This window comes from Pseudophryne corroboree, chromosome 3, assembly GCF_028390025.1.
Source record: "Pseudophryne corroboree isolate aPseCor3 chromosome 3, aPseCor3.hap2, whole genome shotgun sequence".
NCBI lineage: Eukaryota > Metazoa > Chordata > Amphibia > Anura > Myobatrachidae > Pseudophryne > Pseudophryne corroboree.
The window spans coordinates 231077147-231090911 of NC_086446.1; the positions used below are offsets into that span (position 1 = coordinate 231077147).

Genomic DNA, 13765 nt, shown 5'->3' on the forward strand with positions numbered 1-13765 from the left:
TGCATGCAGGCCAATCTAGCACCAGCGATAGCGATGCGCGGGGCTGCGCATCGCTGTCGCTGTGAGGGTACACACATTCTATTCTAGTCAGAATGCTTAGATTTTAAGCAGTGATCGCTCCGTGAGTACCCCCCTTTAGTCTGAAAGAGGTATAATAGACTTGAAGCTTGGCTGTGCCACTGCATCATATTTGGCATATGGTATTATGGGAAATGTAACTTTATAGATCTGATATAACAAAATTATTAACCAGATAATGCAGGTAGCATTGTGCATACACAGTATTAAATACCTTTTTTTCTACACACTTGTATAATGTCACTCAATAGAAGGAACACCATTAGCTGGTTTTACTGGTTCACAAAACCGCACACAGACTATAGAAGTACTTCCATTAAGACTACTAAAATTAGCTCAGGTACATCAACACAGCCAACTCTCCATCTGAGCATTCTATATAATGGCCAGGATTTCCCAGAATGCTACATAAAAGCGGTCACCAACTGTAGAACTGACCCAGAAAGCAATATATACTGTAGGTACTGCACTGTCTGCATCACACAGAACATAGAACATTAACAAAGGCTCCATATCAATCCACTCCCACTTTTCCAAAATGCAATATAGTAGAAACTGTAAAAACTTGAAATGCTTTCCCTCCACCACTTATATCACCCCCTTTATTGCTTTTTTCTTCTTCTTAAATACAGCTAGAACATGCCTCTTATATAAAGCATGACTGAGGGGATCCAGTGGACAGGTACAGTTTTAAAGAGGAGCATCATAATAAGTGGACCAAAATACTATATTAATAATGAGCACTGACTTACCAAAAGAGCATGATCTGTTTACATAAGCAATGTTCCATAATCAGAAATATAAAGTATAAATATTTGAATTGAACCAACGCCAAATACTGTATAGGACTGGACATATTTCATGATATAGTAACATAGTTGTGGGACTTTCCTCTGAGAGATTCTGGAGGGGGAGGTCCAAAAAGCCAACTGTGAGGGACATGGCACCATGAATCACATGACCACGGCACATACCAAAAATAATTTGCGGGAACTTAAAATGGGTCACAATAATGCATTTCATAGCAAATTCCCCACAAGTACAATGCAGTAGTGGATGGAATGATGGAGAGGCATCAACTTCCTGACATTCATGAGCTTAGGCATGTAAGCATATCAATGTACAGCATCAGAGCAGCACCAATATCAAAATACATCCATACTTCATTGGATAAGAGACTTGGGGGGCTATTTATAAAATAATATTTGTGGTATATCCCCTGAAACCTCCCATTGGGGGGGGGGGGGTACCCACAAATATTAAGGACCCACAGGACGTAAGAAGTAGGGACAGCAGCAGATATCTGCCGCGTCAAGCATCATTTAGCCTGCCCTCGGATTGCTGTGAAGCCAGCCAATGAGAATCCAGGGACGGACTAAATGATGATTAACAGGCTGAGCGGTGAGTTCAGTGCTGCGGCAGCGGATCCCCTGGGAAGGAAGTCAGGACATACAACTTCACATGTATGTTCGTATATCCTGGCCAGCTCCCCCCCTGCACATTTTGGATGGCGCTGCAGCCGCCACTGGATGTATGTGATAATGAGAATACCAAGAGGAGGATGACACGTGAAGCTATTTATAAGGAACTTATAGTACGCAGGAAAATTTGTGACAAGAGTACCTGTTATGTGTGTACTGAGAAAGCCTATAGTAGAATCAGGGTGTTGGGTCCAAAATGCCAACGGGTGGGATGCCGGCAGTCAGAATACCTAATCCTCCCCTTTCCTGCAGCCTAAACCTATAACACCCCCCTTCCCCCCGCAGCCTAACCTTAACCCTCCCTGTTGGTGCCTAAACCTAATAGCAGCCTTACCTTATCCCTCCCCAGGGGTGTCTAAACCTAACCCTCCCGCAGCCTAAACCTAACCCCCCCCCCCCCCCCACACACACACACACACAACCTAACCCTATCCCTCCCAAGCGGTGCCTAAACCTATCCCTCCCTTCCCTGCAACCTAAATCTAACCTCCCCCACTCCGCTGCTACCTCTCCAGTGGCCCAGTCTCGTTCAGGATCCCGGGTGTTGGGATGCTGGCGCCGGGTTTGTGATCCCAGGTGGGATGCCAGCATTCCAACACCCGGGATCCTGAACGAGACTGGGCCACTGTGTCAGGATTCCAGTGTCGGTATGTAGACTGCCGTGATCCCGACCATTGGGATCCTTACTCAGCTTCTAAAGTGATGTTACGCTTAGGGTTCTATGCATAAGTCTCGGGATCTGTACACCCGGCTAATCAGGTTTGGGCTTTTAGTTCAACTACTAAAAATTAAATAAAAATAAATAACCTATATATACAGTACGCTTTATTAAAATATTGAACAATTTTTAAAAAATTTAGCAGTATGTGTTGTTTGATTGCAATCTGTGAGAATGTAACATTAATATGACATAAGACAAGTCCAGTACTTGAGGATATTTTGCTTCCAGACACTTGTTTAGCATACAATACCTCACTCCGTTCACATATATCATATAGCAATCTCTCCTGTTTGTTCCTGGTAGGTTCAGGTTGCTGGGAAATTTGTTACCGTACTGTTGGATCCCCATTCCTATGATAATGTTGTCCTGGAGTCAAAAGACAAACTGGATTTTGAGAAATATGCAAAAATTTTAATGGAAAGAATGTTTGATGTCAGACTCCCTGAATATGATGTGGCAGCAGAGAAGGCGATGCTTAGATTGTAAGTATTAACTATGTAACTAAGAAATAACAGGAAACTGTAGTAAAACTATAGGTTATTCAGGGGCATGGCCGTCTTTTCGTATAGGCTCAATGGGCACTTGACCAAGGGCCCCAGGTGTATAAGGGCTCTAAACAAATAGCTGAGGGTCCCCTATTTCCAGGGGTACCAGATTTTTGAAAATCGGCCATGAGGAACCGGAGATATCTAACTTCAAAGCAGTGGTCCCCATCCAAGTCTGTTAATTGCTCTTCCCAGTCATATATCTCGGGTTCTGTCTGACTTAGAGTTTTTCTGAGGGTATATCCCAAAAGCTGGGACTATCTCCTTTCAGTAAACACTGGCAGCTTGTCTCTACTATGCCCAGAACCAGAGATATCAGCCTTCCAACAGCTGCTCCCTGCTCCAGCTCCACATGCCTGGTATGCAGTTTTATATTTTCATCGGTGGATTGCTCCTGGCTCCTGAAATCTGATCCCCAAGTCCCCAGTACCTCCTGAAAGGTGGGACTCCCTAATTTTAAACCCCATTTAAAACTAAGAAATCTGTTTCCAGGAACTTGAGATATCTGCAGACAAGCCGGATGCCCTCCCACCAGAAAATGATGAATACTAAGCACACTATCCACCCATCCCCTACCATCCTGGAAGTCATGTACCGGGGCCCCTTCATTCAGTCCAATGCCCCCTTCTACAGCTTACTGTTCTCCCTCCCACCCCATCTTTGCAGTAAAGGAGTAATTAGCAGAAATTACTGCTCCAGGTCCTACATGCTGAGCGGAAGATAGAACACCCCATACCGCCCAAGGGACATCAAAGCTGCCGCTGATAGCACCTTCTCACCATACCACTAGAGTATGGCTAGGGGACCCAGTGCATTGCTGTTCCCAGGGACCTACACTGCTGTTAAGACAGCCCTATTTAGGGGCTGTGGCAGGTCCAGTGTGTGACAGCAAAGGGGTCATTTATCCCATTGTTTCGTTTCTGGCACAGTATCTTTCAGAACTGTATAATGTGAATACTTCCCTACCAGAGTCAGTATCTGTCCCTGAGAACCAGATCCAGAGGCATCTGATAGGACTTTATAGGGAACAGAGGCGAGGAAAACCTGATGGAATGTGATGGCGGAAGACTTTTCTTCCTTTTACCAAATGACAATCTAAAAATTGATGAAACATGATAATCACAAACACCAGTCATAGGGCCTAATTGAAGGTTGGTTGCAAAATAAATTTTCCCCTAATGGGCAAAACCATGTGCACTGCAGTTGGGGCAGATATAACATGTGCAGAGAGAGAGATTTGGGTGGGTTATATTGCTTCTGTGCAGGGTAAATACAGTATTGGCTGCTTTATTTTTACACTGCAATTTAGATTTCATTTTAAACACACCCCACCCAAATTTAACTCTCTCTGCACATGTTACATTTGCCCCACCTGCAGTGCACATGGTTTTGCCCATTAGAGGAAAATGTTTTGCAATCAACCTTGAATTAGGCCCATAGACCACTGTATCAATAAAAGCAGTGATTTTATCTCCAACATCACTGACCATAACCTCCAGTATGCACAGCAGTTGTGTCACATCACTATCCTTAACCATTAACATAAGCTGCTATTTTGTGTGAGACATTAATGAGACAATTTATGTATAACTAGCTGGAGTACCCGGCGTTGCCCTGGATTTTAAGGATGTCTGTTTACAAAAATAAATGTAAATATTAAAAACACACAGTATAAATAACATTGTAGATAGCTGAAGACCTGTTCTTTGCTACGGGATGGGGATGGTAAATTAGAATGATAGTTGTTTGTTAATATACGCTGGTTGGAGATCTAGTATATAGGCATATCTTGCTTCCCTGACGCACTTTGTGTAGTGGCCGGACCCCTTTTTGGCTTCCTGCTGCCTCTATTCCCCTCCTCACATCACGTCAGTGCCCCTGTGAAATTATCGATTTTTTTCAGTTTCTTATATAGCGCAGCACATTATGTATCTCCTGATATACTCTGTGCTGCTGGGGGACCATGCTACTTCCACTATATAACTCTCAGTGTGTGGGTTTGTGCTACCTCCATTCCCCTCCTCACATCATGTCACTGGTCCTGTCACATGCAGCCCTGTCATCACTGACATATCATGCGTGTCCTGATATAGTGTGTGCTGCTGGCCCACCCCTAGGGGTGTTAGTGGTGTGTTACCTCCACAGTGTTTGTTCCCAGAGTGTAAGTCATATGTGTCCCAAGTTTGTTGTAAATTGGTCCAGGAATTCGGGAGTTATGCTGTCTCCTGAAATACTCTGTGCTGCTGCCCCACCCCTAGGGGTGCTAGGGGTGTCTAACCCCCACAGAGTTTGTTCCCAGAGTGTAAGTCAGATGTCTACCAAGTTTGGTGTAAATTGCTCCAGGCCTTCCACAGTTATGCTGTCTGCTGACATACTCTGTGCTGCTGTCCCATTCCCAGGGGTGCTAGGGGTGTCTGACCCCTACAGTGTTTGTTTCCAGAGTGAAAGTCATGTGTACCACATTAGTTGTACATTGCTGCAGGCATTCCAGAGTTAGACTGTCTGCTGAAATACTCAGTGCTGCTGCCTCACCCTAGGGGTGCTAGGGGTGTCTTCCCCCCACAGTGTTTGTTTCTAGGTTGTAAGGCATATGTGTACCAACTTTGGAGTACATTGCACCAGCAGTTCCGGAGTTATGTTGTCTCCTGATATACTCTGTGCTGATCCCCAAACCCCCCCCCCCACCAGGAGTGCTAGGGATTTCTAATTGTTTTAGTTGCCTCCGCCGTGTTTTAATACGCTTGTATGTAAAATTTCACAATCTTCACTTGTAAACTGTGGATTTGTATAGAAAGTCAGAAGGACAAATTTTCGCTTTTATATAGTAGATATTCAAGAAGCTTTGCTAATAATTATGAGTCACTAGGTTCTTGGAAACTGGTGAGTGCCCTTTCATAAATACTAGTTCGGCCACAATACAGCTCTCTCCACTGTGCATAGACCACGGTTGCATGGACTTGATGACCAGTCTCGTACAGGTGCCCTCACAGCCAATGTAATAGCACCTCTGCCCAAAGCCAAGCACTCCTAGGGACCGGCGCTTGACAACTGTGCGCCATTTTAGCCAAATGAGATAACTGCGCTTACTTGACTTTTTTAACTGTGCCATGTGTATACGCTGTATAGCACGGTTATTTCACAAGGTTCATATAATCACCATGGAAGAGATTTATCAAATCTTGGAGAGAGATAAAGTGGAGAGAGATAAGGTACTAACCAATCAGCTTCTGTCATTTTTATAGCACAGTCTAAAATCACAGCTAGAAGCTGATTGGTTGGTACATTATCTCTCTCCACTTTATCTCTCTCCAAGATTTAATACATCTCCTCCAGCTAGTTTATACCCTCTGTTTTTCACATTTGTTTGTAGTTCTAGGTGTAAAAAAAGAATTTGTTCTAGTTATCTCCATAATCAAACTCTCCATTAAGCCTTGTATCTGCTAACAGCATGGTCCCCTAACAATTCTGTTTCTTGAGGTCCTTGGATATCAAAGATAGCTGGCTTATCAACTGTGTACGATGTGCCCAGTGTAGGCTATTGTGTGATATGCATGAATGGAAGAGTGTGTGGCAAAGTTCCCGCATTACAGTTTTTGAATCCTGCTTCTGCTTTGTCCTACCACACTCTGGGGCTGATGTAGAACTAAACACAAGTCAGCAGAAATGACTCCTGCGATGCGTGCATGTAGCTAATTGCGTATATTTGCCTGTATGCATAATTGTATGCACTGCCTCGCTCTCTTCATGCACTTGATGTAATGTGACAACACCCCATTATAACTCTGTATCACAAGCAGAGATGCGTCTGAAATGCGTGTGCCTCTGCATCACCCATAGTAGCCTATATAATCAATTTTAATGCTTGTCCACCTCAGTTTGGTAAGTACACATGGGTCCACCGTTATCTTGACTAGTTTTCTGTGCCTAGTCACAACATGATTTATTAGCATAAACCCTTCATCCATTGTTCTCAGCTGCAATACAATACAGAGAACAATACAGCAGGGGATTAAGTCATTAAAGGAGGGAATTAAGTCTGACTGGCCAGTCTCAATTAATCCTATTAAAGGTCAAGATAAATGTGGACCCATCTGTAATATGTTCATTTTGTACAACCTAGAGGACTCACTGCTGAGGTGTAGTCTGTAATGGACAATATTAGACACCAAAAAAATTATAGAATCTGATTGGTTCCTGTGGGCAACACTTCCTCTTGTCTGTTTTAGAAGCTTTAGTAAATGTACCTCTCAGTGGGGGTAATTCCAAGTTGATCGCAGCAGGATTTTTGTTAGCAATTGGGCAAACCATGGCCCTCATTCCGAGTTGTTCGCTCGTTATTTTTCATTGCATCGCAGCGATTTTCCGCAAACTGCGCATGCGCAATGTTCGCACTGCGGCTGCGCCAAGTAAATTTGCTAAGAAGTTTGGTATTTTACTCACGGCATTACGAGGTTTTTTCTTCGTTCTGGTGATCGTTGTGTGATTGACAGGAAGTGGGTGTTTCTGGGCAGAAACTGGCCGTTTTCTGGGAGTGTGTGAAAAAACGCTGCCGTTTCTGGGAAAAACGCGGGAGTGGCTGGAGAAACGGGGGAGTGTCTGGGCGAACGCTGGGTGTGTTTGTGACGTCAAACCAGGAACGAAACTGACTGAACTGATCGCAGTGGCAGAGTAAGTGTCGAGCTACTCAGATACTGCTTAGAAATTTCTATTAGCAATTTTGAGAATCTTTCGTTCGCAATTCTGCTAAGCTAAGATTCACTCCCAGTAGGCGGCGGTATAGCGTGTGCAATGCTGCTAAAAGCAGCTTGCGAGCGAACAACTCGGAATGAGGGCCCATGTGCACTGCAGGGGAGCCAGATATAACATGTGCAGAGAGAGTTAGATTTGGGTGGGGTGTGTTCAATCTGCAATCTAATTTGTAGTGTAAAAATAAAGCAGCCAGCATTTACCCTGCACAGAAACAAAATAACCCACCCAAATCTAACTCCTTCTGCACATGTTATATCTGCCCCCCCTGCAGTGCACATGGTTTTGCCCAATTGCTAAAAAAAATCCTGCTGCGATCAACTTGGAATTACCCCCCATGGTTAATAGGTTCTGTCTTATCAACAATGTTTGTCCCTTCATTTTAGTTAGCTGGAAAAAAATATAATGCAGGTATGGGTTTTTTTTTAAAATATTTTTTATAGTTTCTTTTCATGTTTTATTTATATTTAGACACCTACAAAACAAGAGTCTGCCGCATCTGACAAGCTCAATGCTGTACAATCTTTCTGTAATACTAAACGACAGCAGCGTGTCAGGAACAACATGGAGGGAAGACGGATTATTCAACTTCACCTATGGCATTATGTTAAGGTACATGTTGTTAGAACTTGAAGTACATTTTATTCGGATTAAAATCCTCCATTAAGTCATCTTTCTGGGAAATGCTTACTGTGTTTCAGAGCTGGGTATTTAACCTTGTTTGGCTCAGAGTCATCTCCTATAAAGGATATAAATCATTCCAAGGAAGTTTACAATGAATTCAGAAAACTTGATCAGCTGCTAATGAAGAGCGCTCGAGGCATATTATGTACAGGTAGCACCATTTCTTCATTAATTATATTTTCCTAGGGAGATAAGAGGTTTCAAGAGACATGTATAAATAACCATGTATTTCTCATCACCATAAAAACTCAATGAACCAAGGGGGTAATTCAGAGTTGATCGCAGCAGCAAATTTGTTAGCAGTTGGGCAAAACCACGTGCACTGCAGGGGGGGCAGATGTAACATGTGCAGAGAGAGTTAGATTTGGGTGGGGTGTCTTCAAACTGAAATCCAAATTGCAGTGTAAAATTAAAGCAGCCAGTATTTACCCTGCACAGAAACAATATAACCCACCCAAATCTAACTCTCTGCAAATGTAATATCTGCCCCACCTGCAGTGCACATGGTTTTGCCCAACTGCTAACAAATTTGCTGCTGCGATCAACTCTGAATTACCCACCAAGTGGTTACAGAGAATCTTCACTATTTTTTTCTTAATACGAAAACTGCACCCAAAATGTACATTAAGATCCCGATTTGAGGGCTAAATCCTGATTGTATTATCTGTATCAGCCTGACAGGTGGGACTTGAGTCCGACTCAGAGCTGCTCTGTGTGTGGCAGAGTAAAGGAAAGGAACATAAGCACTGGCCATGCAACTGTGATGTGTTCCCATGCCCCTTTATCATGCATGTGCCACGAACATGTTCCAACAGGCCAGATATTGAGAGCTATGGATAAATGCAGTATAAGATCAGTGTCTAAATGTTTTATATTTCTAAATGTTTCCATATTGTCGGCAGGATGTACTTAACTATGACAGTACATTGCACCACACTTTGCATTGATACTAATCGCATATGTACTAACATATGCGATTAGTATTACAAAGGACAGCTTTTCTGATAAGAGTTGTCCTTTGCGATGCTTGCATTTCTGGGTTTCAGCCCTGGGAGTGCGCAGAGGGACGTGGAGGCCGCAGAGGGTGTTAGTAGAGATCAGATTGGATTCCTCTTAAAACACAATGCCGGAAAGAAGCCCATAGACTTCTGTAGGGTAACGCCAGCCAAAGCTGATGTTACCCTCCGCACCGAAGCCTGGCATTGCCAGGCTTAGTACATACAGTTTGTGAAATGAGAAGACTGAATTTTGGCCGCATTTTGTCTTTAGTACATCTCACCCTGTGATGGTAAAGTGGGCTTCGGCTCTGTGGTTTTTTTTATGTTATTAAGAAAAAAATTCAAATTGCATATAAGACGCTGGTTCTGATATGTCTATAGAAGTAATGATATATTTTATTATCTACAGTATTTTTTTTTTTTTTGAGGTACTGTATCCTGTTCACTAGATTGCTCCCTGTATTGTATACTGGCCATTAGATTGCTCCCTGTATTGTATACTGGCCACTAGATTGCTCCCTGTATTGTATACTGGTCACTAGAATGCTCTCTGGGGGTCATTCCAACCTGATTCCACGCTGCCGTTTTTCGCAGCGAGGCCATCAGGTCACTACTGCGCGTGCGTATGCACCGCAATGTTCAGGTGCGTCGTTCAGGTACAAAGCAGATCGTTGTTGTGCGATGGATTTAATGAAGAATCCATTCACACAGCTGATCGCAAGGAGATTGACAGGAAGAAGGCGTTTATGGGTGTCAATTGACCGTTTTCTGGGAGTGTTTGGAAAAACGCAGGCGTGTCCAAGCGTTTGCAGGGTGGGTGTCTGACGTCAATTCTGGTACTGGACAGGCTGAAGTGATCGCAGCAGCTGAGTAAGTCCTGGGCTACTCAGAAACTGCACAAACTATTTTTGAAGTGCTCGGCTGCACATGCGATCGCACCCTTGCACAGTAAATATACACTGCCCAGTGGGCGGCGACTATGCATTCACACGGCTGCAAAAAGTAGCTAGCGAGTGATCAACTCGGAATGACCCCCTCTGTATTATAGCAGTCACTATGTGCACTATGCAATGAGCATATTATTACCAGCCCATTTTGAGAATGGAGTTCCAACACAGTTATACCCCTTTCACACCACACAAATAACCCGGTATCGACCCGGCATATTGCGAAGAGCGCAATATTGTGTGAAAGCACCTAGTCCGTAAACCCGGGTTATAAGCATTGTTATTCCATACATGCTGCTCTGCAAGACACACCACTGACAGAGGAACAGCTACCTAGAAGACAAGGCAAATGAGTGTTTGCTGCAGGGGACTGGCTGGTGAGACAGCAGGGGAGCTGGATGCTGGGGCTGGCTGCGGGCAAGGGTGTATATAGGGGTGTGATTGACCCTGGCAAAGTAAGGGACTGGCGCCCCCCCCAGAATAAAAAATATTGAAGCACAAAGAATTGGTATATAGTAATTGTATAATAATATTTACGCTATAAGGACTTGTGAGTTCTTTTCATGTATATAAAAATAAAATTCACTTTATTCATAAGAAATTTAAAACAGACTTCAGGTTCCAGTGCTGCATGGAGTAGTCGATCCCTCGTGTAGCTCCGGTGCCTACTGCCACTAAACCCTACCTATCGCCTATACTGGGCATCCACTGAGTGGCCTGCAGAACCCACTCGCTCTCCCGCTGTCTGGCTCTCCTGCATGGAGAAATTTCTGGCCCCAGGTATGCAGGGCAAAGCCTCCCACACTAAATCTGAGGCTGCATGCGACTCCTCAGCCAAGTTGGCCGCCGCAGCGTCTCTGGACCCTGGAGCTCCAGCGGCAGGTACCCGGGCTGAATGTCAGGCTACCCAGCCTCACGCTTCTGTTGTCCATGCTGGGACTCCGGCTGCAGCCCCCATTCCCCTCCTCATTCCCTATCTTATGAACATATTGTCAGGGCTGTGAAGGAAACTGTAAAGCCTATGCTCTTGGAGCAAGCACAATTACAAGCTGCAGCCTTGCAACAGGCTGTCCTCGATATCAAGAGTCAATACAAGCAAATGGTTAAACTACAGCTTCCAGCAGCCCTTGCCGCCGGGAGCTCTCAACAGCAAGGGTTGCTGGGAGTTGTAGTTTATCTTCAGTTTCTTCCCTGTAGTGCATTGCGGTGCCGGACACCGGCGCCAGCTCCTGTCTGCTGAGCGATCCTCCGCCCTCCATCCCAGGCAATGCACAGACAGCTCGGCACAGCAGGCATTGCCAGACACTACGGCTGAAGGGTTTCTACCATTGGCCGCGGGTGGCACCGTCGGACGGTGCCCCCTGCTCAGCTGGCACCCCTCGCGAGTGCCATCCTGGCCAATGGGTAGATACACCCCTGGTCTGGGTGTCCCTCACTACTTCCCTAGATTGTGGGTCCTTTAAATTCTGGCGCTTCCCGACTGCTTTCACCTCTTCATTGCTGTTTCGTAATAAATTGGATGTGTTCTGGGAGGAGTTCAGGCTGGAAAATTACCTTACCTGCTCTACTGATCCCTTGACTTTCTGGCAGGCTTCGAAGGCAGTTCTCCGTGGTAGACTTATTGCGTAAGTCTCCTCAAGGAAAAAGCATTTCCTCTCTGAATTTAAACGTTCTCAACGTAATTTAACTGAAGCCTACCAGAATTTCAAACAGCACCCTTCCCCCTCATCTAAGAAGTCATATTTAGAAACTATGTCACAGCTTAATGCCGTTCTGGCAGCCATGGGTGACCATCACACATTTCATAAAGGTCATCACTTTTATAGGTTTGGGAATAAGACGGGCCGTCTCCTAACCAACCTCCTGAAAGGTTCTGCGACTTCCTCTGTAATCCAGCCGCTGAAAAGGGCTGATGGTAAGTTGGCTGCAAAATCTAGTGATATAGCTCAACTCCTTTCGGAATTTTATGTAAATGTATACTCCCAACCTCCCATTAATGAACATGCTAAAGAACCTTTTTGGGGTTCTCTTCCCCTTCCTCAGATCTCCCCATCCCTGGCTTATAGTATCTGTTCCCCGATTACTATGCAGGAGGTGGAGAAAGCTATTAAGGGGTTTAAACCACTAAAGGCCCCAAGGCCTGATGGCTTTTCAGGCGAGTATTATAAAATGCTATTGCCTAAATTGGTAGAGCTTTTGACTTTATTATTCAACAAAAGTTTTACTTCCAAGTTCCAACTCTCTCCCCCTGTATTTCAATGCATTGGTCCATCTTCTTCCCATACCTGGTAAAGCCCCCATCTCCCTGGTTCCTATTGCCCCATATCCCTCCTAAATGTTGACTATAAATTGTTTACTAAAATTATAGCGGATAGATTGAAGGGGCTCCTTCCGTCTATTATTCACCCGGACCAAACGGGCTTCCTTTCCGGCCACCACTCCACCAACAACATTCGTAAAGTTATAGCAGCAGTTACTTGGTTGAGCTCTAGCGGGAACCCTGACCCACAATATAGTATGTGCTTTCCTTAGACGCTGAGAAGGCTTTTGATCTTGTCAGCTGGGATCACCTGTATACTGCTCTGGTTAGGTTCGGGTTCCCGCTGGACATGATCAATGTGCTACGTGCTCTCTACTCCCCATCAGCATTCCGCATAATGTGTAATGGCTACCTTTCTGGCCCCATTCCTCTCCACAGGGGAACCAGGCAAAGTTGCCCCCTATCACCGTTATTATTTGCCATAGCAATAGAACCCCTTGCCATTATGTTGTGTCATCTCCCCGGTTATTCCAGAGTCAGGATCCGTGGTTTTGAGCTGCGTGTTAGCCTGTTCGCAGATGACATGCTCCTTTTTATCTCGACCCCTGAGGCCTCTATCCCCTTAATTATGCAGGTAATCTCTAACTTTGGCTCATTTGCGGGTTATCGGATCAACACTTCCAAGTCTGAACTCTTACCTCTCACTCCAGCTGCTCATATCCATTCTTCCTCTCCCGCTCTTACCCAATTCCAACTGAACACCTCTAAATTGAAATACTTGGGAGTTCTTATCCCAGTTAATATACTGGACTTATATTCAGTTAATTACGCACCAGTCTTCACGAAAGTGTCCCAACTTCTTACTACCTGGTCCTCTCTTCCTATCTCTTTATTGGGGAGGGTTGCTGTATTAGAGAGTATACTTTTTCACAAAATCTCCTATTTTCTTCAGATGTTGCCTATCCAACCCCCTAGAACTGACTTGGCATTGTGTGACCAACTGTTTTAAAAAAAATTGTGGAACAATAAGAAATCGAGAATTTCCCTTGCCAAACTAAAACTTCCCTGCAAGGATGGAGGTCTCACTGCTCCTGACCTCTTGTCCTTTTTTAGGGCCGTGAATTTTAGGTACATATCTGACTGGCTCCTGGGTTCTTCCTCTTGTGTTAACTGTACTTTTGAACAAGCCCTAATGTATCCTTATGATCTTAGAGCTCTTCTTCACACTCCCAGGGCCCTACTTCCCTCTGTAGCACGCATGAACGTACTTTTCTGGGATGCCTATAGTTCATGGTGGGCTGTTAA

At 44.6% G+C, this 13765-nt stretch overlaps 1 protein-coding gene across 1 annotated transcript in view; it reads left to right on the forward strand.

Moving 5' to 3' along the window:
• PTGIS (prostaglandin I2 synthase) overlaps positions 1-13765 on the forward strand; it is a 146003-nt gene that overhangs the window by 49604 nt on the left and 82634 nt on the right. The window contains exons 3-5 of the mRNA XM_063958886.1: positions 2584-2762; positions 8043-8183; positions 8273-8406. Coding sequence (XP_063814956.1) covers positions 2584-2762; positions 8043-8183; positions 8273-8406 — 454 coding nt within the window. The remainder of the gene's footprint in view (positions 1-2583; positions 2763-8042; positions 8184-8272; positions 8407-13765) is intronic.